A 22333-nucleotide genomic window follows, 5' to 3' on the forward strand; every position below is an offset into this window, starting at 1 on the left:
AGAGAGAGAAACTTCCCAACATAGGACACATCCGTTCTGCGCGTTCGATATAATGTTCATGGTTTACACAACTATTGGTTTTTGGTTTTTGAATGCTTTTAATTTCTTCGTTTTCCACTAACTTCGACGTTTCGGCCCCACTTCCCGGGTGTCGCAACACTACACGGTCGAAGTACTTCCTTACGCGTACTTTACTAAAGTGGCACAGCGTCACGAATCTCCACCCAGTCGTACGATTGGCAGTTGTGATTTCAAAATACGATGTGCAAAAATAAATAATGTGTATCAGTGAGTTAATTTAATCTCGATGAGAGTGCGAAGGGGGTTTATTTCGGTTGAAACGCTTAAAGAAAGAAATTATATCTACAAGGTGGTGTTGCTCCCGCTACTACAACTTTGTATCGATCGACTTGGAATGGTGATGATGCACTGCTTCGTCGGCCGCACTAAAGCTGGGATTGTCATGGCTTGCCTTTTCGCCTCCCAGTTCCAGCTGGGAGCAGGGTTGGGGTCGACGTTCGAACAGCTTCTGGATGCTTTCCAACTCGCGGCCTTTCGTTTCCGGTACGCACGTGATGACGAACACCACGCCCAGGGCGCAGAGCACACTGTACATCAGGAATGTGCCGGAGGTGGTGATGAGCTGAAAAAGATTAACATTTTTTTTAATTGTTATAAGTTTTTGCAGTTTACCCTAGACATTAATCACACATTATCTGAGTCTGTCATTCAGTCCTAAATTAATCCCTGAATTTCTCTTGGTTAGTTGGCAGATTCAATAAAATCACCGGTAAGGTTTCTGAACAAATACCTTATTCAATAGATTCGATTCCATGGATGAAGAACCTGATCAGTTCCAGAAACAAACACTATGACTTCGAGATAAATCCCAAGCTCTGTATTGGTTGGAGATCATTTTCATGATCAGAAATGGTTCTTGTGCAATTTCAGAATAAGTTTTGCTTTGTGATCAGCTCCAAGATTGGTATAGATATAGGATCTGTTCCAGGACCTGTATCGATACGATCTATACTGGTTCGGGATTAAGATCCCGTTTCAAAATCAAAACACCGGGTCTGCAACAGTCCCAGAACCTGTATAGCTTTGAGATAAGCCTCACGATCAGAACAAATACTGGAACAATTCCTGGACCTTTTAAGGTACTATACCAGTTTCAAGAAAGGAAAAATTTGAGAGAAAAATCCAGATGATTGATTTTGGTCCGAGATCAGTTCCTAGACTTATATATGTACGTTATCCGTTCCAGGAACAGTATTGGGTTTGAATCGGTTTCATGATCGAGATAGCTCAAGAACTATATCAATACGAGAAAAATGTCTGGATCTGTGCTGGTTTGGGATCATTTTCTGAATGGAAGTTGGTTGGAAAACAGTTCCAGATCCGCCTAATGCTTTAGATCAGCTTAAGGATTGGTATAAATTAGCGATCGGAAACTTTACGACCGAAAGAGCCAAATGCCGCTATACTCACGAGCCGCACGTTGCCGATCGCTGGTATAGATCCATATTTAGGATCGGTGTGAATCGAGATTAGTTCCACGATATATATAAAGGTGCAAAGACTTCTTAAAGTGTCTTTGAACCTTTACAATTTAATTAACAGTACCAGTACTAGTAACAGCGTCATGTTAGATTCGGTATTGATTCCTGTATTCCACCTTGGAATTGTGTTGTTTAACCCTCCAATTGTCTAGCCTAAATATTTAGTGAGTTACAAAGACCAGAGGCAAAGCTTTCACCGTCTCACTAGCAAACCCTTAAACAATAAACTAAACTTACGAAATAATGATCACTTACATCTTCCAGTGGATGGTACGTTTTGATGACGGTGAACATCATGGCCAGATTGAACGAACCGGCCAGTGAGCTGAGCAAGCTGCGCTGCGCGGTTGGGAACAGCTCACCCATCAGCAGAAACGGTATGCTACCGAACCCGATCGAGAAGCCGACCATGAACACGATCAAGCTGACGACCGGCAGATACCCGAAGCAGGTGTTACCGATCGAGTTTAGATGGAAGGCGGCACCCATCGATGCCATCGCCAGGCACATAATTAGCCCGGACATGATGAGCAACGGTTTGCGACCGGCCCGATCGACGACGAACAGGGCCGCACCATTGCTCAGTACCTGCACCGTGCCGACGATGATCGTTGCCAGATGACCGTCCATGGACGATCCAGCCGCATGAAAGATCTCTACCGTGAAGAACACGACCGCATCGATACCACTGAGCTGCTGGATCGAGAGCAGCACCAAACCAATGCCAAGGGGGATAAGAATCTCCCGGCGTAGTAGCGCTTCCTTGGAGAAGGGTTTCGGTGTGGGTTCCGCGGGTGAGGAGTGCTGCTTCTCTTTCCGCTCCACCACCGCACTGGTCGCTTTCGGGTCGATCGAGAAACCCTGCAGATGGAGCCACTTGGCGGAGTAGTGTGCCTTCTCGTACTGTTTGCGCGTTTTCAGCCAAACCGGACTCTGGGGGAAGCACGCAACGGCCAGGAAGAGACAGCACGCCATCCCGCAGCATATCCAGGCGAGCACACGCCAGTGGAAAAACTTCCCCATAATGTACATCACCAGTATGCCGACCGACATGGACAGTGCGGGCAGGGAACCGATCACGCCCCGTATCTTCGGATCGCTACACTCGCTCACGTACACCTGGGCGGCGGGCAGGGACAGCCCGGCACCGAAGCCGGAGAGCATGCGGGCGACGAACAGGACGCGCCAATCGTTCGCCGTTGCGATCAGTATCCAGGAGATGACCCACAGCGGTGACGCGATCAGCACGGTGTACTTGCGCCCGATCCGGTGCATCAGCGGGAACGCGACCAGGCTGCCGAAGAACGCACCGAACGGTGGGATGGAGCTGACCCAGGAGGCGATGCTCTTGCTCGGCAGCAGATCCGGCACCGTGGCATGCATGGAGGGGACGGCCGGTGCCGAGTAGCCGCGCACCAGCCCGATGCAGTAGTAGGACAGCGACACGGACAGCGAGAGGAGCGTCTGCGGGGGGGTTGATGGGGGGGAAGAAAGGAGCGGGAGCAAATTGTGAATTAGTACACAGTGATTTGATTGAGGCGGCGGCTGGCGGCCCGAACATTCCACAATGGCATTCGTTTGTTCGCGGTTGGGGTTGTGGGGTTCGTTGTCGCGGCACGTGCTGCCTCAAGGTTAAGCTGCTCACCCCGGATTTGCAAATCGTGCAATGTGCTTTACCGTTTTTTTAATGTGTTTGTGTGTGTATTTAACTGACCGTTAACATTTTTATGGTCAAATCTGGCGAGAGATTATTTTAAATTTAGATTCCCGATGGACATTCATTCAATTAAATTGAAATTAAACCAGAGGTGCTGACACACGTCTCCTATAGCGATGACAATAGGCAATAAAGCATGTGATTGGGACGGCAATACGTGGCACGGCAATGTGGCACTATCAAACGTCGTGGCCATGTGTAGCACAAAAGGAAGAAGACTATTTCCAACACGCCGCTTTTCACTCACCTGCTTTAGCGCTGCCATTGGGGTAGTCTTTTCTTCTGCCATCTTAACTTGATGAACTATTCACTGGTTAATACCGTTCCTCCGATCACCGCTCAACTGTGTGTGTGTGCAAAAGTGGCCCTCACTTATGCCTTGAGCCAATGTCCAAAATTTTAATGCACAACGCTCATCACTCGCCCCAGCACGCAGACCGACCCAACACTGGACTGGCGGCCACCGTTTAACAATAAAGACTGAACGTGCGCGCGTCGTCCCTAACCTTCGCTGACGTTTGCCAAAAATTCACCATCAAGCGATCGTTACGCGATCGCGTTCAATGAAACCGAATAAAAAGTGGTCAGACCACTTTTGTGTTTTGATAAAGAGCGTCACTATGAGGAGGGGGATCTTTTGTTGTGGATATAATAACAAATAGAAGAGTTTAGAGTTTCTCCACAACTATGCTTCCCTAGCTGATCGTGAGGGACACCACACGCGACCTGAGCACTATCAACGACCGTTCGTTACTACCGGCAAATGCGAGAGTGCCGTTCAAGCCGGTACGCGAATCTTTCCTCCACCTCCACAAGTCTCGGGCGAACGGTGCGTTGTGATGTGATGTGCGGTTTGCAGTTCGCTATCGAGATCAAGCGTATTTATCTATCCCCCCACCCGATGCTGGGGTGGCTTATCGGGCAAAAAGCACGTTTTTATTCGCAGCATCATTGGGCGTTCGGAAATCCTTTTCGTTTCGTGGCACTTTCGGTAGCCTTGATGTAATTTGCATGTTATTGATGATTGTTATGGCTGCAGAAAACCAATAAAAAAGCTAAACAAAGTGTAAAATAGAAACAAGATGCATAAAATACATAAAATAGGCAAATAGTAAGAAAAAAAAATCCATCTAAGATGAAAAATAACATTATTAAAGAATAAAGGACCAATAGAATAGCTAAAGAACCGAGTATAAATAACCAATGTCCAATTGATTGTCTAAACAAAGACTTGTAAATATAATAGAGTACAACAGAGTAAATAAAAAAAAATCAAAAGAATCAGTAAATAATAAGCAACTTTAACACATATCACGGGAATATCGAGTTGTTATTACGTTTTTTCAATTCATTTATTTAGTTATATGTTTATTTAGTATATTTATATTTCTTTGAAGTTATTTGTTTCTTTATAATTCATTCAATTAGTTATCTATTTTATTGTTTATTTTTTTGTTTCATTGTGTTTTTGAAAGTTTTTTTTATTTTTTCTTCTTTCAATTCATTTATTTAGCAATATGTTTATTATTCATGTTTCTTTGGAATTATTTGTTTCTTTCTGTTCATTTATTTATGTAGTTTTCGTTTCACTTATTGTATAATTGATTTTTCTTTATATTTCATGAGAGTTTTTTGTTTCTTTCTTTCGATTGATTGAATTATCAATTGAATTATCTATTTACTTAGTCTTTTTATTCATGTATTTTTCGGTTTATGTATTTGTTAATTTTTATTTTGTTCATTAATGTTCATTATACTTCTTTTCTACATCACATCTACATAGAATGATAAAAACACACTATTCTAAACGAATAAATATGCAAACATTGCAAGCTAGATACTTTTCCCCAAACAGTAATAGACCCCATAGTCCCACGCCGATACGATGTCGCTCCACTAATGGGATTCACTTGCGACTTCCAACCGACTCTACAATGAAACATCTGTTCCCTTTTGCGTGAAGGTGCGAGGTAGCAGATAATGGGCAACGAGCAAAAAAGCCCCTCAGTTTAGAAAATCAAAAGCACATGCCTTACCGCAGCACAGAGAACCCAGCGGGCGGACAGTTGGTCCGAAGCTGTGGTAGCTCACCACTCCTGTCATCTCGTGCATGGTAACCGACCTGCATTGGCGGGGAGGACACACACATACACACACACACCGAACTGCAATTTACGGTGCATTACCGCTAATGAAAAGCATATTTCTGAGCTCACGCTCGCTCGCTTGCTCTCCGCCGTGGTGGTGCGCCAGTGAGTAAAGTTAATTTTTAGTTTACGCGTCTCGTACACCGTAACGATACCGCGCGCTTGATTGAGGAATCTGCATGCAAATGACTTTGCAGACCCGAGCGACACCCCCGCTGTTGCGTTCTCGTAAAGAGGCTCGTAAAATTGGAGTAATGGTTCTAACTGATTCGGATCTTCCCGACGCCCACCTGCGAAGAAATGGAGACCAGACTCAGCGATTAGAAGCGTGTCTTGAACGATGCTAACGAGGAGCTGGCTTGTGGCAAATTAATTTAAAGTTTCTGGAGGGGATAGAATCCCCAATTCCCCGATTCCAACAAAAGGCAGGTCAAGTTCCCGCCTTTTACTCGTCCATCATTTAATTTTAAGGGATTTGGGTTAGATTCACTAATTGAATTGCACCCGCTCCCGCTGTTCACAAACGCGTGGAGAGGCGATGGAGAGGGTGAGTTCGTAATGGAAAGGTGGAAAGTTCCAGCTTTTATTACGAAATGACATGCCGTCGCGATCATTAGTCAGAATCGGAACTGAACGCTCTGGGACAGCAGGTACAAGGGGAAGTTAGAATTGTTTGTTGTTTGTTAGCCCAGAGCTATCTGTCTGGCGTGATGGTTGAGCATGTCGCCGTCAACTTCCGATACGATCGTACGGTCCCGGCAACTCACCCTCCGCACACCCTGTGTATCATCACGTGTGGCTTGCGCGCTTACACTACCATCAGCTATGCTCAAACATTGCATTCACTCCATTCCAACACGGAAATAAAGCGACACAAACTTTGATGTTCCCTTCGAAACAGACACCGTTTACACACACACAAACACTCCCCGTGGGAGATCGCTGGAGATCGAGCTTTTTTGCGCGTGATGCTTCACTACACGTTTTAGCAGGAGGGGTTTACCACCTTCCAAAAATGGTGCCTCCAGCAGCAGTGGACCTCCGTAGTGGCCTGCGGCGAAAGGTAAAAATTTCGCCAAATCTTAAACCATCAATCGGCATCGAGTCAAAACGGCTGAGAAGAAAGTACGTCCGGAGGAAGCGCCACCGTCGCTCAACAAAATGCTGTCACTGTGGCCGCTGTGGCGAAAGCGATCGTTTGAGATTGGACGCCGTGTTATTTTTTTTAATTATTTCATCGAACGAAATCCAGCTCGATCGCAACAGTTCCCTCTGAGTGGTTGGGTTGGTGTGTTGTGTGACTTGCTGAGTGAGCTACCACATGCAGTGTTCAGGTGCATATTCTGGCGCCTTGATAACGTTCCTGGCTTTTGCATAGTGTTATCGAGCTGGTGCAATTGCACCAAATGCAAAACATTGTACGTTCGATTTGCTCGGATGCTCGTGAAATACGCTGACGAACGAAAGTAAAAGTGCGAGAAATTGAAATTGTGTCACTTTGGTGCTAAATATTATCAAACATCATACCGTTTTTGTGACGAGATTTGTTGTTCAATCAGTACGTTATGATCAGTTTATTGGGTGAAGTACAATAGTGATACGTAAAAAGTGTTAATGTTTAGCACTGACACGCGACGTGCAAGTGATGATCAAGTGTGCTTCCAGCAATCAGTGGAATAATTTCCAAGGTAACGCCAATCAATGTTACGCTGGTTTCACGTATTTTTTGTGCCGAAATGTGCCAAATTGAAATTTGGTATATATTTTTTATAACCGCTGCTTATCATTCTTTATCATTCCGTACTTTTAATACATTTTTAATGATTTTTTTTTTGTACAGACATCAAACCATATGTTGAGACCGTACAGTGAAGCAACTTCTTACAAACGTTTGATATTACACGTCCCCTTTTTGGGCCATTGGGTGCATTTTTACAACACAAAGCGAATCATTCTGCAGCAAAACAAAACCCTCCTGCTGCGACTGCTGCCTACTACTGGCGGTGTTACAACAGAACCATAAAACTCGTTGCACCGTACCGTGACTACGACAGTCGTGTGATAGGACGTCTCAGGTCGTAACATTGAAGGAACGCTACAGGGCATAAAAGTTTCAAAAAATGCTCCAAACTAGCAGCAGCAAGTGCTCACTTCTAACCGTCCTGGTGTTGGTGAACGTGATAGGCGAGTTTCCATTGCTTCTAGCTAAGGGTAAACATAGCCTACTTGAGGGCTTGTGCGAAGAACAAGTGAGATCATTTTGTTGCCGAGGAGAGCGTTATTGACTTCTGCATCTCTTTGCAGCCGGTGACAGTGACCTAAATGAGGTGCGCATTGGATTTGGAACATCGTTCAGCGCACGGCGGGACGTTCGGTTCCATCTTTATACGCCACTGAACCGCGCCGATGCGCACGTATTCTCGATCGAGACGGTGGACACGCTGATGCGATCCTTCTACAACTCCAGCCATCCTGTGAGGTTGGAAATCTCCGTTTGCGAAATCAACCACAATGATTACTAATGAAACTTTTTCCGTAGAATTATCATCCACGGATGGTTTAACAATGCCACCTCGCTGGTGATACAGGGCATCAAGGATGCGTACCTCGATGCCGGCAGCTACAACGTGATCGGTGTGGATTGGGGCGTCGGTGCGGGTGAGTCCTACTTCCGTGCGTCACAGTACACGATCGCGGTCGGGTTGGTGGTGGCGGACCTGGTCAAGCAGCTCGTACGCTCCGGTATGGCCGAGCTGGACAGGCTCTACCTGGTCGGCCATAGTCTCGGAGCACACATTGCCGGCAATGCAGGTCACTCGCTCAAAGGTCAACCACTCCACGTGATCTACGGGCTCGATCCGGCCTCGATCAACTTCTTCCAGGACGAGCCGGACTCGCGCCTCAGCCCAGACGATGCACTGTACGTGGAGGTTATCCACACCAACACGCAACTCTCCGGCTATCCGGCACCGCTCGGGCATGTCGACTTCTACATGAACTATGGGCGTAAGCAGCCCGGCTGCAAGACGGACGTCTGTAGCCATGGCCGCTCGACCGAGTACTTTATCGAGTCGTTACGTAACACGACCAAAGGATTCTGGGGCGTCGGGTGTAACGATTACGCCGAGATCCGGCAGCGCACGTGCTACAACATCAAGCAGCAGGCGGTGATGGGTGGTGAGTACTGGCAGAAGAACATTACGGCCGGTGTGTACACGGTCGAGACGCTGGCAGAGTCACCGTACGCGATGGGTTACGTTCATTAGTAGCGTGTTGTTACTTAAGCTTATGTCACGCCTCGTGTGCAAGGAGTGTTAATCATGGTAAATAACAGTAAATAAACGTCCCCAAATAATGATAATGCACTAAGGAGGAACAGGGGGGCTTATCTGAATGCTGGGTGCTTTGGTCCGAAAATTGAGCCAATAATTTGATGACGCTACGTTAACAACAATACCCTCCCTTCCCCGGTAATCCACACAGCCACAAGTCACGCTACTAGACGACCGTCGTCTAGACGATGCAAAGGGTGTTACCGTGATACGTCATACGACCGCGAAATGTTATCGAACAGGCCTGATTCGGAAGTGATAGGGCGACTGTATTTTCGGCCCGAGCGACCTCTGATAATGCCGATCGCGCTTTTATCGCCCTTTATAAAGACCAGCCTATCTGCTACCGTTAGTCCATTACCCTTGATTGCTGCTACTGAAGGTGAAGGTGCTGCAGAATGCGTGCATTACTGTCGGTTTGTGTTTTGTTTTGCGTGCTGTCCGTGGAGTTAGGTAAGAAGAAATTGTGTGAAGTGTATCTCAGTGAATCGTTTGGAAAATCCCACTATCATCTTCGAACATCTTATTGCAGCCTATGCCGGCGCACTCTCCAGCAGAGATTTTGACAATCACGAGTGGCACATAGCGGCGGACGAGAATGGCAACATGCGCCTGGTGTCCTACGCCGTACCCTACCAGCTGGACGGTGAAAAACCGAAGCGAGATTTTGTCCCAGAGCGGGACACGCGCTTTCTGCTGTACACTGCCTCCAATCCGGAGGTGCCGCATGTACTCCGGAACGGTGACATTGCCTCGATCCAGAGCTCTCCCTTCAACCCCAACAACCCAACGCGCATGATCATTCACGGGTGGCTCGGTACGCAGGATTCCGAGATCAATCGGCTGACCCGATCGGCCCTCTTCTTCGGCGGTAACTACAACGTGATCTACGTCGACTGGAGCGTTGGTTCGTTGGATGAGTTCTATCCGAACTCGCGTCAGCTCGTGTACGCGGTCGCTGCGGCCGCCTCCAACATGCTGGACTATCTCGCCCGATATGGTCAGCTAAACAAGCGTGACGTAGTGGTTGTGGGACACAGTCTGGGTGCTCACGTTGCTGGTAACGTAGGAAAGTGGCAATCGGGTGCTATCCCTACTATTGTCGGGCTGGACCCGGCCTTGCCATTCTTTGCCGGCGATGCTCCCGACAGGATTATGGCATCGGATGCGGATTACGTCGAGATCATCCACACGAACGGTGGTGTGTTGGGCTTTATGGAACCGATCGGTGACGCTGACTTCTATCCCAACTATGGACGCGTTCAGCCGGGCTGTGGGGCCGATGTGGGAGGTGGTTGTGCCCATGCGCGGGCAGTTCACTTCTACGTGGAGTCGATTCTTTCGAGGCATGGATTCGTTGGACAGCAGTGTCAATCGTTCCAGAACATACGGGATGGTACGTGTGCACAGACGGGCGTTTCATCTCGCATGGGCGGTGAGCCACCGAATGCCGAGGGTGCCCCGGAAGGTATCTTCTTCCTGCAGACGGCCAACAGTTTCCCCTTTGCCGTCGGGTGTTAGTGATATTGACGATCCGTCTAAATAAGTTTACAGAGAGACACGGGCGGCTTTTACAGCAATAGAGCACAGTTTTTGTTTACTAGTTCGTAAGAAGATTAATGTAAATTTCCGCACATAAAGCGAAATCGTAACCTAGTATTATGACATGTCTACCTCGCGTCACGTAATTATCGCACGCCATTTATTTACCGATCGCGAGATAAAACAACCCGCTCATCTTCGCTTTGTAGATATCGTTCAGATCACCGCCCATGACCGCCCGCACACCGTCACAGCCGTCATTAACGCTACCCGTCTCGCAGCGGTGCCCCACGTACAGCGGCACCCTGCTCACGGTGAGCGTTCGCCGGAAGTACTCGACCGCTCGATTGTGGCTGCAGGTGTTCGTCAGACAGCCGGGCTGCGATTGGCCACCGTTGGGATAGAAATCAGCCTGCCCCAGTGCATCCCGATGGCCGAGCACCCCCTTGTTGGTGTGTATTACCTCCACGTACTCGGCGTCCAGCGCATCCACACGCTCTGAGGGCTGATCGCCCGCAAACAGTGGTCCCGCTGGGTCGAGCGCTATGATGGCGGCCAGTTTGGGCACGGCTTGAAACTGTTTCCCCGTCAGACCGGCAATGTGCGCTCCCAGACTGTGGCCGACGAGCACAATCTGGGCCGGATGTTGGCCGGCCTGAAGCAGTAGTGCTATCTGGGCCGCAATCACACCAGCAACCGCTCCCACACGTAACCGCGCTGCAAGATACACTATCGTACCGGCACCAGCTGACCAGTCGATGCCGATAACATTGTGCGCACCTTTCGCCAGATACGCACCGGCAAGCCCACGAACCGCGTCCGACGTCCAGTCGTTGAGCCAACCGTGGATGAGAATGCGCGTTGGATTGCGAGGATTAAAGCTGGAGTTCCGCAACGCGGCCAGATCGTTAAACTTTAACTCTTCGCGATGCGTGGTTCCGTTGCCGGACGGCGACACCGTCCAGAGAAAGAAACGCGTGCCCGACTTTGCGTCAAACCGTAGCGAACTGGCGAGTAGCCTTTGGTGTTGCAGTTCCGTCTGGTTTAAGCACTCGAACGTTTCGATGTTCTTGGGAACGGCAGTTCTATCGGTACCACACGGAGGGACATCACACAAAACCGCACTGATTAGTAGCAGCAGCAGCAGTAGTGATAGTTGAACGATGCACGGCTTCATGATCGATCGGTCGTTGCAGTCTGAGTGCGCTCACCGTGCTGGATGTAGCGCAGTGCCGGGAGCTTGTTTTTAAGCCTCATCAACTCTTCTCACACTCTCTCGTGCGTTGATTGAGCAGTGATTCAATAAAATGCGCCTCGCGCTTATTGCTGTAGTTGTCATAAGCAATTATCTCAAGTGCCGATGGTATTACATTTCCGTGTTTTCCTAAATCCCACCCAGCTGGAGTGGGTTCCATTAATATATTTGCTACACGTTTCCGTTTGTCCGTACGCGTACGGTACTACGGCAGGGAGGCAAGATAAGCGAAAGTTTTGTAAGGCACATTGCATACTGCCGCCGTGTCACAATGCAGATTGTAAGACGGTGGTAAGACTATTTAACGTTCGCGCACGTGTAACTCACGGCACTCATATGAGCCGGGTCTGGATTAATCGTAACCTTCGTGGGACTACGGGGGACTTTTGCGCTTAGCACTGTTGATAGTGTGTATGTACATAAACATTAACAATTGATTACATTGCATTAGTAAGGGATTCTAGTATTGGCTATGTAATCTTCGCTAGTTTATAGTTTATCGACCTAAGTCTGTCAGTCGGTCAAATGTGGCACTTCAATTTGCTGGATTTTCGAAGCAAACGTGCAGCTCAAATAAATTACAGTACATGTTACAGGATTTTCAGGGATTCTCAAAGTTGTGGGACACTTTGTTGTCTCTTGCTTGTTGGAAATGAACTTAATGTGATAGGAATTTGACTCTATAGCACCATTTTTGGGCAATGTCCACTAGGAATTTCCATGAAGCTTGTCCAAAAAGGGTGCCATAGAGTTCAGTTCACTTGGCATAAGAAAGAGTCAAGGAAGTGTCTCACAACTATGAGAACCCATGAAAACTCTTTGAGGAAATGGGCAAGACTTCATAGCATTCGATTTAGCGAAGTAACAGGATTTTGAAGATATCTTGACAAGCCTTGAATGCTCTAGGAAGATAATTCTTCAAGATGCTCGATCTTTTGGTGAAGGTTTGAGCACCCGATCTCCAACATGTCCTGCTTCACCCGATCCATCCAAAGATTACGCTGTACTTCCCAGTACTTCGTTGCAAACGTTTGGGTCGCTGTGGCACATCCTCTAGATGGAGCATAGATCAACATCCTCAAGGCCGTATCTGACATTCTTAAGGTCGTGGTGTGTTTATTGGTTTTACACATATTTATTAGCAAAGAAAGAAAAGGCGAAGACTGTGTATTTCTGATAGGAAAACATATTCAAACAAAGGCATACATCCTACCGGGTCAATCGCCTGTAAGTGAGAGCCTGTGACGTTGATATCACCGTTCGCTCGCTTTCCACTCGCGCTCTCACAGCAGGGGTGCTTGCGCATGAAAGGCTGAAAGAAAGAGTTGGTTCGCCGCATTACGGTCTCCATAACATTCACCAGTCGACAAAACACTGAAATGTTTGTGTTTCTTCTCCACAACTTCATACTAGAACATACCACCAGGCATTGTCCAGATGTGTCGATCATTTGTCCAAGAAGAAACATCCAGCGTATTTGCATCATCTGCAGGGAATTTCTTAATGATAATTTTGAGACATCGAAGGTTACAACCTCGTTCGTCTCTTTAATTCTAAATTTTATTTTCAAATCTGTGATTACTCTTTGAAAAACATTTCCTTCTTGCTTTTACCGCATCTTTTTTACACTCGATTACTAAACTTGGGATTATTTAGGACTCATTTCCGTAGATTTACACAGTGGTTATCGTACTTCGATGTATATCGCATGTCACATATATATCACATCACAGTGTGTCGTTGAAGTTCTTGAAGGACTATCAGAACGCTTGAAGTCATTTAAGGACTTTTTTGAGCCGTTATAACCCTTAACTACAACCGACTCAATACAGCAGAGTTACTCTACTATCTCCAGAATGTTAGCGTGTTGTTTAATACACCGATTTTAGATAAATCCTCTAGTAAACATTTGATCTTCGTCGAATTTGAACAAACGAGACTTAACAATTTTCAAAATAATTTTTATAACGGGCATGTTATTGAGACGTTCGAGTTGACTACTGTACCACGGGACCACCCCAAGCCGAATAAATCGTAGCCGAATATTCATCATATGCAACGCGGTAGACTGAAAAACGTGGTATACTAATTTGCTCCCCGGCTCTCAAAAAGATCCTCAAACTTTGTAGACTTTATTTCCCGACGACTACCTACAGAAATACAGAGTTGTTCTGTGCAACCTCTTAATGGAACACGATCCGTATCGTGTTCTGCACAATTAGCTAATGACGCAAAAGGTCTATCACGGTGTTAAATCTCGTCGAAATAATGGAGCTGTAGCGGTAACTGATAAGAATGCACGCATGAGCTTAAAGTGAATAGCGCATGGGCTAAATAATTCGCATTTCGAAAATCATACGATTAGCGATATACCACTTAAGCGATAAAAAAAGGAATATCTTATCAAAACCCTCCCCTGCGAGTTCTGCTTTGGGAATACTGTACTACAGGAGCATAAAGCCTTTCTGGCGCGATAAGATTAACACCATGTATGCACATTACTTTCCTTCTAGATCATTTCTCACGGTTTGATTAACGGACAGTGTGAGAGCTCGTGGGAAAATCATAACTTTCTGTGGGCTACGCATATAAAAATGAGCGACCATTTTGGGGAGCCTCTCAGTAGCTGGGAATTCGCCCAAAATGAAGGTATTCGCGATATTCAGCATTTGCTTGGCAATCGGTAGGTAATTCCCAAAGTTTTGCACTTCTTATACTAATGTCGAGTACTTATCTGCTTTAGCCGCTGCCCTGCCTCTCAATGAAGAGGTTGGTCCGGAGCACATTCCTGAGCCTTACGGTGAGGATGGCTCGGAACTAATTCCGGAGCCCTACGGAGAGGATGGTGCGGAGCTTGTCCCAGAGCCCTACGGCGAAGACGGCCCCGAGCATATTCCTGAACCCTACGGAGAGGATGGTCCTGAGCATATTCCTGAACCTTATGGAGAGGACGGTTCTGAGCTTATCCCAAAGCCATACGGAGAAGATGGCCCAGAGCATATTCCTGAACCTTATGGAGAGGACGGTTCTGAGCTTATCCCAGAGCCCTACGGCGAAGATGGTTCTGAGCTTATCCCAGAGCCCTATGGCGAAGATGGTTCCGAGCTTATTCCTGAACCCTATGGCGAAGATGGTTCCGAGCTAATTCCTGAGCCATACAAGAAGGCTGCCCTTGAGGAGCAGGGTTACGAGTCGAACTGGCAGCTTGTCCCCGACGGTAACGGTCGTCTTCATCTGGTGAACACCGATCCCTTCAACCTGGGCAGCCAGGATGAGCCGGCTCCGCTATTCAACGCTGATACCGATGTTATCTTCACGCTTTTCACGCGTAACAACCGCAACAGTGGACATCGCATCACGCCCGGAAATGCTGGCACCCTTGGACCGCACTGGAACGGTGGTCGTCAGACGCGCTTCGTCATCCACGGCTGGAACAACAACGGAGGATCGGAAGTGAACGTTCTCATTCGCAACGCCTACCTGGATCGTGCCGACATTAACGTGATCATCGTTGACTGGGGTGTGGGTGCTCAGAACCCGAACTACGTCACGTCCCGCAATCACATCAACGCAGTCGGTCTTACCGTGGCTCGATTCATCGATTTCTTGAACCAGAGCGGAGGCTTGGCGTTCAACAACGTGTACGTCACTGGACACAGCTTGGGAGGACACACGGCCGGTATTGTTGGCAAGCGTGTGACCCGCGGCCGTCTGAACACGGTTGTTGCCTTGGATCCTGCCCTGCCGCTGTTCTCCATCAACGACCCTGCTAACCGTGTGGCGCCGGGAGATGCCAACTACGTCGAGGTCATCCACACGAACGGAGGACTGCTGGGCTTCGATCTGCCGATTGGTCTGGCTGATTTCTACCCGAACGGAGGCCGTAGCCAGCCGGGATGTGGAGTAGATTTGGCGGGTACCTGTGCTCACGGACGTGCCTTCCAGTTCTTCGCCGAGTCGATCCGTACGGCTCAGAGCGGATTTAACTCCATCCGTTGCGGTAACTACGATCAGATCTTGAACAACAACTGCGTGTCGTCGGGCGCTAACGCTCGCATGGGTGGTGAGCCGTCCAACATTGGCCGTGGTGTGAATGGTGTGTTCTTCCTCACCACCAATGCCAACAGCCCGTTCGCACGAGGTTAACCAGTGATATTCTGAAAATAAAGACTATTGGTAGTATTTAAGCTGAATAATTATCATTTGTGTTACGTTCTATGTCTCTTTAATTTTAAGTTGACTAGAAATAGATTGCATACCCAATTTTTGACAGCAACCTGACTAATTAAAAAAAAAAACAAAATAATGTGCCCAATACATCGTCATAATTATGATTTATCAAATCACAAGTAAAACGATATCCGTAAACAGGGGGTTTCATTTTATTTCTGCACAATAATCGTAATTCTTATCGGATCTTCGGACGGCCTATCGGGCCACACTGCCAGCTCTATTGCGGTTTATGGTCCACCAAAAATAACTCCAATTCTTCATCGATGCGATTAGATTAGTACACTATAGAGGGAGGTTTAGAGCTTTTGTTCGAAAAATCTATCGCACGTCACTGGCGTTCCGAATCCTTTCGACTTCATATAAAAACGAACCTGAAGGCCATTTTTCTTTAGTCAGCGGGGAAGTACCGACCCATGATGAAGCTTTTCGCATTGCTGATCTTGTGCGTAGCGGCAGGTAAGTGCTGATCATACTGTAGTAGAAAAACGTTATTTTATTGTTGTTTTTACTTCCACATTAGCTACTGCCCTTCCTCTTAATGAGGAGGTAGGCCCGGAGCATATTCCTGAGCCGTACGGTGAGGATGGCCCAGAGCATATCCCTGAACCTTACGGTGAGGATGGCCCGGAACATATTCCTGAACCCTACGAAGAGGTTGGCCTAGAGCACATCCCTAACGAAGAACAGGGTTACGAGTCGAACTGGCAGCTTGTCCCCGATGGTGATGGTCGTCTGCATCTGGTGAACACCGATCCCTTCAACCTGGGCAGCCAGGATGAGCCGGCACCGCTGTTCAACGCTGATACCGATACGATTTTCCTGCTGTTCACGCGTAACAACCGCAACAGTGGACATCGCATCACTCCCGGAAATGCTGGCACGCTTGGACCGCACTGGAACGGTGGTCGTCAGACGCGTTTCATTATCCACGGCTGGAACAACAACGGAGGATCTGAAGTGAACGTGGCTATCCGCAACGCTTACTTGGACCGTGCCGACATCAACGTGATCGTCGTTGACTGGGGTGGCGGTGCGCAGAACCCGAACTACGTCACGTCCCGCAATCACATCAATGCTGTGGGAGCTGCTGTCGCCCGTTTCATCGATTTCTTGAACCAGAGCGGAGGTATGTCGTTTAACAACGTGTACGTCACTGGACACAGCTTGGGAGGACACACGGCCGGTATTGTTGGCAAGCGTGTGACGCGTGGACGTCTGAACACGGTTGTTGCCTTGGATCCTGCCCTGCCGCTGTTCTCCATCAACGATCCTGGAAATCGTGTTGCATCGGGAGACGCTAACTACGTTGAGGTTATCCACACGAACGGAGGCCTGCTGGGTTTCGATCTGCCGCTTGGTCAGGCTGATTTCTACCCGAACGGAGGTCGCAGCCAGCCGGGTTGCGGTGTGGATTTGGCGGGTACCTGTGCCCATAGCCGTGCTCATCAGTTCTTCGCCGAGTCAGTCCGTCCGGCTCAGAGCGGATTTAACTCCATCCGTTGCGGTAACTACGATCAGATCTTGAACAACAACTGCGTGTCGTCGGGCGCTAACGCTCGCATGGGTGGTGAGCCATCAAACATTGGCCGTGGTGTGAATGGTGTATACTTCCTCACCACCAATGCCAACAGTCCGTTTGCACGGGGTTAACCAGTGATATTGCACATCAATAAAGTCGAACATTTTTCAATAATTTTTTACCTTTAAATTTTACATTTCAATTTATTTTTTAGTAGAACAATCACAATAAATATATTTTACGAACAAATACGAACAAATTATAGTTTTTAATTGAAAAACGTATTATGAAATTTGAAAGACATCAATCGATCCACGAAAAAATTTTGGTTATCTAAAACAGTTTTTCAAACTTGATCATTACGGCAACAATCTAAGTAGTCCAGATGACCTTATTCAATACGCTTAATAGGTTTAGTACATAAAGGACAGTTAGTCTTGGTTAAGAAAGATCGCTATCCCAATGAGCATGATAACCCATTTCGTGTGCAGGTATGTCAATACGTAAGATGAATAGCGCAATGCATAGCACACAAAAGAACAAGTTCAAATAATTTTGTACATTTTGTATTAAATAAATAATATTAAAGTATATTATTACAGCGATTGAATTGAATAAAGACAAAAAAACTACATTCAGAAAATATCCTACAGTTTGTATTCAAATATCATTCTCTATCTATCCTCTTGCAAACGGCGCTCCATCATTCGTGGTAAGGGAGTACACACCGGTAACACCGCGTCCATAGTTCGAAGGCTCACCACCCATGTTCGCGTCCGGTCCACTTGGCGTACAGTTGCCCTCGACAACCTCCTGCATACTGGCGCATCTCGTAGCACGGAACGGCACCGAGCTAGTGATGGACTCTGCATAGTAAGCGGGCGCACGTCCATGAGCACAACCACCGGCAATGTCCGTTCCACAACCAGGTTGCGTACGTCCACCGTTCGGTGTGAACGTGGCCTGTCCCATCGGCGTACTGCTACCCAGCAAACCACCATTGGTCATGATCATCTCCACATACCGACCATCGGCCGGGGAAACGGCATCCGGCTGTCCAAGAGAAAACAGTGGCCCAGCCGGATCGAGTGCAATAATCGTGTTCACGCGCCCATTCTGGCCCTTTCCGGCATTGCCGGCAACGTGCGCACCCAGACTGAACCCAATCACGTATATATTGTCCGTGGAAGCACCGGCAGCAACCAGCTGATCGATAAACGAAGCTACCGCCGCACCTGCCGGCCCGACAGCATTGCGGGCCGCAATGTAGTTCGGGTTCACAGCACCAGCACTCCAGTCGACGCTGATCATGTTGTAGTCACCGATGCTGAGATACCGGTCGCGGATGTTCGTGTTCATGCCATCATTTCCGTTGCTGTTCCAGCCGTGAATGGTGAAGCGGGTCGGATGGGCCGGGTTAAAGTTGGACGCCGCAATAGAGCCGGCATTGCCAAACTCCAGCACCTGCGGTGTGGTTGGGTTCGAGCGGGTAAACAGCCGGAAGATCAGGTCCTGCTCGGGGACAAAGTTTGGAACGAACGAATCGTCGGGCAGAGCGTACGGGTTGATATTGACGAGATGCAGCCTGCCATCGCTGTCCGGTACGAGATGCCAGTTGGAGTTATCCACCGGGAGGGACGCAACGAGAAGCAGCTGCGTAGCAAGCAGCACAAACGCTGCACGAACCATGGTTGTTGTCCAAACAAAGTCAGTGGTTAAACACGGTGAAAACAACTGTTTAAGTGGATGAAATGGGTCAACTCATTTTATAACCTAACCCATGGTGGGAGAGGTCAAGATATCACCAATATCATGAGAGATAGTGTAAATGCTGAAGGCGATAAAGCCTGGGGGTCCAGTCCAATGTTTTGCTCCTGATTTAGGTGGGAATTTCCAGCCCTCTTACTGACGTCATGATGATAGTTCAAATATACTGAGGGCTTTCGAGTAGAGTGGGACAACTTCTTCTTCTTTGACACGCTTAGACATCATAGTTGATCTAGACCTAACCTAATCTGACCATAATCAGGTTACAAAACAAACTTTTAATTAATAATCGGTTTGCAAGAGTATCAGTTTTTTGTATGGATGACGCGATCCTGGATCTAAATCGATCGACGTCTACTACTGCGACAACTGCGTCGCTAGACAAGGAACTAATTAATCTCTGTAGTCAAAATATTGTAAGGGGTAACGCGAATTACTCGGGATTGATTCTTTCCCTGTAGCGGAACTAGGAACTGATTCGAAGCAGTAACAGTATCAATTATTGGACTTGGACAGGTTTGCGATTAATTCCTTGAACAATCCAGGTACAGTTCTTGAATTAGAGTAAGTTCATTATCAGTTCTTATACCTTACGTCAGTGACAGTTCTTGGAACGGTTTGGGATCAGTTTTAGGATCGGTAAGGATTTTGAATTCCAGGTCCAGTTTTGTTTCAAGATAAGACGGATATGGGTTAGAGATCAGTTCCAAGACCAAATAAATTTCACAGACTGGTATGGGATCTGTAAAAGTGCCAGTCGACTACGGTTTCAGATTAGTTCCAGGAACAATATGGGTTCTGAAGTAGTTTTCTTAGATGTGTTCCTTGGGTTTAAGAAGTACGTGATAATTGCGTTGTCTTAAAAAATAATAATGTGCGCATCCTTCATCATATATATCACCCCCTTATTGCATACACACAAAGTTGAATTGCGTAGCCCTGTAACCAGTCCAGATGAACTGATATGTACTAAAAATAACTAAGAGAATAGTTTTCTATTTGGCATTACGTCCGACGTGGTCATGTCGGCCTATACAGGCTTTCGAGGCTTAAGTCTTATTGTAATTGACATCTTTATTTTAGAAAGTTCATCATTTTAAGGGGATAAGCTGTACAAGATATCCTACACAGTTCTGCCCTGGCCCATCTATATCATACGATGAGTCTTCAAGAGAGGCAATAATGACTGCATTCTTAAGCTAACGTTTGCAGTCGTTTGTTTATTGAAAATGATTCTATTTACACACAGATTCGAAAACTATTTAACCCTGGGCAAACGGAGAGTTACCGTTGGTGGAGACAATGAACATGCCATTTACACCACGGCCCTGGTTCGACGGTTCACCGCCCATGTTAGCATTGCCCGTTGGCGTACACTGTCCCGCCACAATCTCGCCATGGTTGGCGCAACGTGTCGCACGGAAACCAACAGTTGTCGAAACCGATTCCGCGTACAGTTCGTGAGCGCGCGAGTGGGCACAGTTACCAGACACATCGATACCACAGCCCGGCTGCGAGCGACCTCCGTTCGGGTAGAAGTTAGCATCCGACAGCGGCAGATCGAAACCCAGCAGACCGGCATTGGTGAAGACAGCTTCCGTGTACTGAGCGTCGCGCGGTGCCATAATGTCCGCATCCGAAAGCGAGAACAGCGGTCCCGCCGGATCCAGACCGACGATCGTGTTCAGCTGCCCGTTCTGCATCTTGCCCGCATTGCCAGCCGCATGCGCACCCAAGCTATGTCCAATCAGGTAGATATTGTTGCGCGACGTTCCCGTGGCCGACACGAGAGTGTTAACCATGCGCGAGATAATGTCACCCACGGAAGCGACACGATTGCGGGCCGCAATGTAGTTGGCCGTCTGCGCTCCTGCACCCCAGTCCACGGCGATCACGTTGTAGTCTCCCACGCTGAGATAGTTCTGGCGGATGTTTGCATGCAGCCCGGACGTTTCGCCACCGTTCCAGCCGTGGATGGTGAAGCGCGTCGGGTGCGAGGCGACAAAGTTGGAGTTCTGCACCGAGGCCGGATTGTTCCACTGCAGCACTTGGCCGTGGGCCGGATTGCGGCGCGTGAACAGACGGAAAATCACATCGGTCTCCGGGGTGAACAGGGGTTCAATTTCACTCTCGCCCTCCGGGATATCGTACGGATTGGTGTTGATCAAACGCAATCGGCCTGACTCGTCAGGAACCAGCTTCCAGCTGTCGGCAGCGTACGCTAAACACAAACGAAGATATTAGTACCAACCAGGTAAGAAGTTGACCGCCATTTCAGTCTATTACCTCCAAACAGCTGTACTGCGAGCAAAGCGCAAATAACAATCGCTGCCCTTGCCATGGTCGTTACCGTTGACCGTCACAGAGATCAAACTACATCAGCTAATCGATCGAAGCTTTTATACCGGTTCCGAATTTACTTATCACCACCGGGTAGCTGCCACTAGCGCATTATTAATCGGTTATCGTACCACACGTCACCTATGATATGAATTTGTGTTAATCTAGACGTCAGACGATTGGAACGATTGGTTTCGGCTTTAACATTGAACTGACCGCCAGTCATACGTAGAAGGATTCCATGCCTTATCGTGAAATACATACATACCACACGACTGCATGTATGATTATCACGTGTCTCGTGGATTTGCAGCTCGAGGAGTATGCATAAAGTACTAAGACCGATTAGTAGATAAGCTGGTTGTACTAAAAATACATCTTGCATTCCCAAGAGACATTTGTACTAAATTTGTACTTAAAAACTGCTCAATTGGTATTCGGAATGCCTTCAACATCATGCTACAATTATTTTACTTTAGTGTTTGACGAAGGAAGAAGGCAAATGGTGCCGTTATTTTGTGAAAATTTGGTGTTTAGGTGTGAAAAGTCAGTTTTAAAGGGGTTGTTCTAAAACTCACTTAAAGTGAAGCCCTTCAAGATACGGTTCAGGCACTAATTTAAAGACACTTAGCTCCAAAGCTCCATGTTAATGCTTGCAAATGCCATCTGGGCTGGCTATGCAGCTCGACGCACAAGCAGAAAGTACTAAGACCGATTAGTAGATAAGCAGTTTGTGCTAAAAAAGCCTATCCTACGCAAAGAGCTACCACACCCTCTCCGTTTTTCTTTTTTTTTTTCTCAACAGCATAGCTCAGAAAGCCAAAACAAGTTTATGAACTTCCACCTCTTCGCATTTGTTTTGCACACACACATGACATTGTTGTTAGGTGCGAAATACGCACCGAAATTCCCTATCAAT

General features: G+C 47.4%; 7 protein-coding genes across 7 annotated transcripts; 4 read left to right on the top strand and 3 right to left on the bottom strand.

Moving 5' to 3' along the window:
• Positions 1 to 293: 293 nt before the first annotated feature.
• On the bottom strand, positions 294 to 4223 carry LOC1280959 (facilitated trehalose transporter Tret1-2 homolog). Its single transcript, XM_061661212.1, has 3 exons — positions 3527 to 4223; positions 1818 to 3026; positions 294 to 643 (listed from the first exon to the last, which is right to left on the bottom strand). The coding sequence occupies exons 1-3, from the start codon at positions 3566 to 3568 to the stop codon at positions 389 to 391; spliced, it is 1506 nt and encodes a 501-aa protein (XP_061517196.1). The 5' UTR covers positions 3569 to 4223; the 3' UTR covers positions 294 to 388.
• Positions 4224 to 7225: 3002 nt separating this feature from the next.
• LOC1280958 (pancreatic lipase-related protein 2) lies at positions 7226 to 8791 on the top strand. The gene is made up of 3 exons (XM_320832.4): positions 7226 to 7637; positions 7731 to 7905; positions 7966 to 8791. The coding sequence occupies exons 1-3, from the start codon at positions 7547 to 7549 to the stop codon at positions 8690 to 8692; spliced, it is 993 nt and encodes a 330-aa protein (XP_320832.3). The 5' UTR covers positions 7226 to 7546; the 3' UTR covers positions 8693 to 8791.
• Positions 8792 to 9099: 308 nt separating this feature from the next.
• On the top strand, positions 9100 to 10420 carry LOC133392882 (pancreatic lipase-related protein 2-like). The gene is made up of 2 exons (XM_061655260.1): positions 9100 to 9211; positions 9291 to 10420. The coding sequence occupies exons 1-2, from the start codon at positions 9157 to 9159 to the stop codon at positions 10277 to 10279; spliced, it is 1044 nt and encodes a 347-aa protein (XP_061511244.1). The 5' UTR covers positions 9100 to 9156; the 3' UTR covers positions 10280 to 10420.
• On the bottom strand, positions 10328 to 21484 carry LOC1280955 (uncharacterized). The gene is made up of 5 exons (XM_320829.5): positions 21361 to 21484; positions 20342 to 21295; positions 18069 to 18983; positions 16773 to 16897; positions 10328 to 11507 (listed from the first exon to the last, which is right to left on the bottom strand). The coding sequence occupies exons 1-5, from the start codon at positions 21413 to 21415 to the stop codon at positions 10461 to 10463; spliced, it is 3096 nt and encodes a 1031-aa protein (XP_320829.5). The 5' UTR covers positions 21416 to 21484; the 3' UTR covers positions 10328 to 10460.
• LOC133392880 (pancreatic lipase-related protein 2-like) lies at positions 14135 to 15751 on the top strand. Its single transcript, XM_061655258.1, has 2 exons — positions 14135 to 14238; positions 14299 to 15751. The coding sequence occupies exons 1-2, from the start codon at positions 14199 to 14201 to the stop codon at positions 15699 to 15701; spliced, it is 1443 nt and encodes a 480-aa protein (XP_061511242.1). The 5' UTR covers positions 14135 to 14198; the 3' UTR covers positions 15702 to 15751.
• LOC133392881 (phospholipase A1 VesT1.02-like) lies at positions 16133 to 17481 on the top strand. The gene is made up of 2 exons (XM_061655259.1): positions 16133 to 16244; positions 16309 to 17481. The coding sequence occupies exons 1-2, from the start codon at positions 16202 to 16204 to the stop codon at positions 17436 to 17438; spliced, it is 1173 nt and encodes a 390-aa protein (XP_061511243.1). The 5' UTR covers positions 16133 to 16201; the 3' UTR covers positions 17439 to 17481.
• Positions 17938 to 19060, bottom strand: LOC133392884 (lipase member H-like). Its single transcript, XM_061655263.1, has one exon. It carries the CDS (start codon positions 18994 to 18996, stop codon positions 17986 to 17988), a length of 1011 nt encoding a protein of 336 aa, XP_061511247.1. The 5' UTR covers positions 18997 to 19060; the 3' UTR covers positions 17938 to 17985.
• Positions 21485 to 22333: the final 849 nt, after the last annotated feature.

The sequence above is a fragment of the Anopheles gambiae genome, chromosome 3 (genome assembly GCF_943734735.2).
Source record: "Anopheles gambiae chromosome 3, idAnoGambNW_F1_1, whole genome shotgun sequence".
In the NCBI taxonomy this organism is placed as follows: Eukaryota; Metazoa; Arthropoda; class Insecta; order Diptera; family Culicidae; genus Anopheles; species Anopheles gambiae.

Excerpts from the sequence above, each read along its gene's own strand:
- LOC1280959 (XM_061661212.1), bottom strand. The coding sequence starts at position 3,568 with ATGGCAGAAGAAAAGACTACCCCAATGGCAGCGCTAAAGCAG. Across the intron at positions 3,027-3,526 it reads CAATGGCAGCGCTAAAGCAG|ACGCTCCTCTCGCTGTCCGT; the intron begins GTGAGTGAAAAG and ends ACCCCCCCGCAG. Across the intron at positions 644-1,817 it reads CGTACCATCCACTGGAAGAT|CTCATCACCACCTCCGGCAC; the intron begins GTAAGTGATCAT and ends AATCTTTTTCAG.
- LOC1280958 (XM_320832.4), top strand. The coding sequence starts at position 7,547 with ATGCTCCAAACTAGCAGCAGCAAGTGCTCACTTCTAACCGTCCTGGTG. Across the intron at positions 7,638-7,730 it reads TCCATTGCTTCTAGCTAAGG|CCGGTGACAGTGACCTAAAT; the intron begins GTAAACATAGCC and ends ATCTCTTTGCAG. Across the intron at positions 7,906-7,965 it reads AACTCCAGCCATCCTGTGAG|AATTATCATCCACGGATGGT; the intron begins GTTGGAAATCTC and ends CTTTTTCCGTAG.
- LOC133392882 (XM_061655260.1), top strand. The coding sequence starts at position 9,157 with ATGCGTGCATTACTGTCGGTTTGTGTTTTGTTTTGCGTGCTGTCCGTG. Across the intron at positions 9,212-9,290 it reads CGTGCTGTCCGTGGAGTTAG|CCTATGCCGGCGCACTCTCC; the intron begins GTAAGAAGAAAT and ends ATCTTATTGCAG.
- LOC133392880 (XM_061655258.1), top strand. The coding sequence starts at position 14,199 with ATGAAGGTATTCGCGATATTCAGCATTTGCTTGGCAATCG. Across the intron at positions 14,239-14,298 it reads CAGCATTTGCTTGGCAATCG|CCGCTGCCCTGCCTCTCAAT; the intron begins GTAGGTAATTCC and ends TATCTGCTTTAG.
- LOC133392881 (XM_061655259.1), top strand. The coding sequence starts at position 16,202 with ATGATGAAGCTTTTCGCATTGCTGATCTTGTGCGTAGCGGCAG. Across the intron at positions 16,245-16,308 it reads GATCTTGTGCGTAGCGGCAG|CTACTGCCCTTCCTCTTAAT; the intron begins GTAAGTGCTGAT and ends CTTCCACATTAG.
- LOC133392884 (XM_061655263.1), bottom strand. The coding sequence starts at position 18,996 with ATGGTTCGTGCAGCGTTTGTGCTGCTTGCTACGCAGCTGCTTCTCGTT.
- LOC1280955 (XM_320829.5), bottom strand. The coding sequence starts at position 21,415 with ATGGCAAGGGCAGCGATTGTTATTTGCGCTTTGCTCGCAGTACAGCTG. Across the intron at positions 16,898-18,068 it reads ACCGGACGCGAACATGGGTG|AAATCGATGAAACGGGCGAC; the intron begins GTGAGCCTTCGA and ends CTCTGGTTCAAG. Across the intron at positions 11,508-16,772 it reads TTGATGTCGGCACGGTCCAA|GCGCACTCAGACTGCAACGA; the intron begins GTAAGCGTTGCG and ends CCAGCACGGTGA.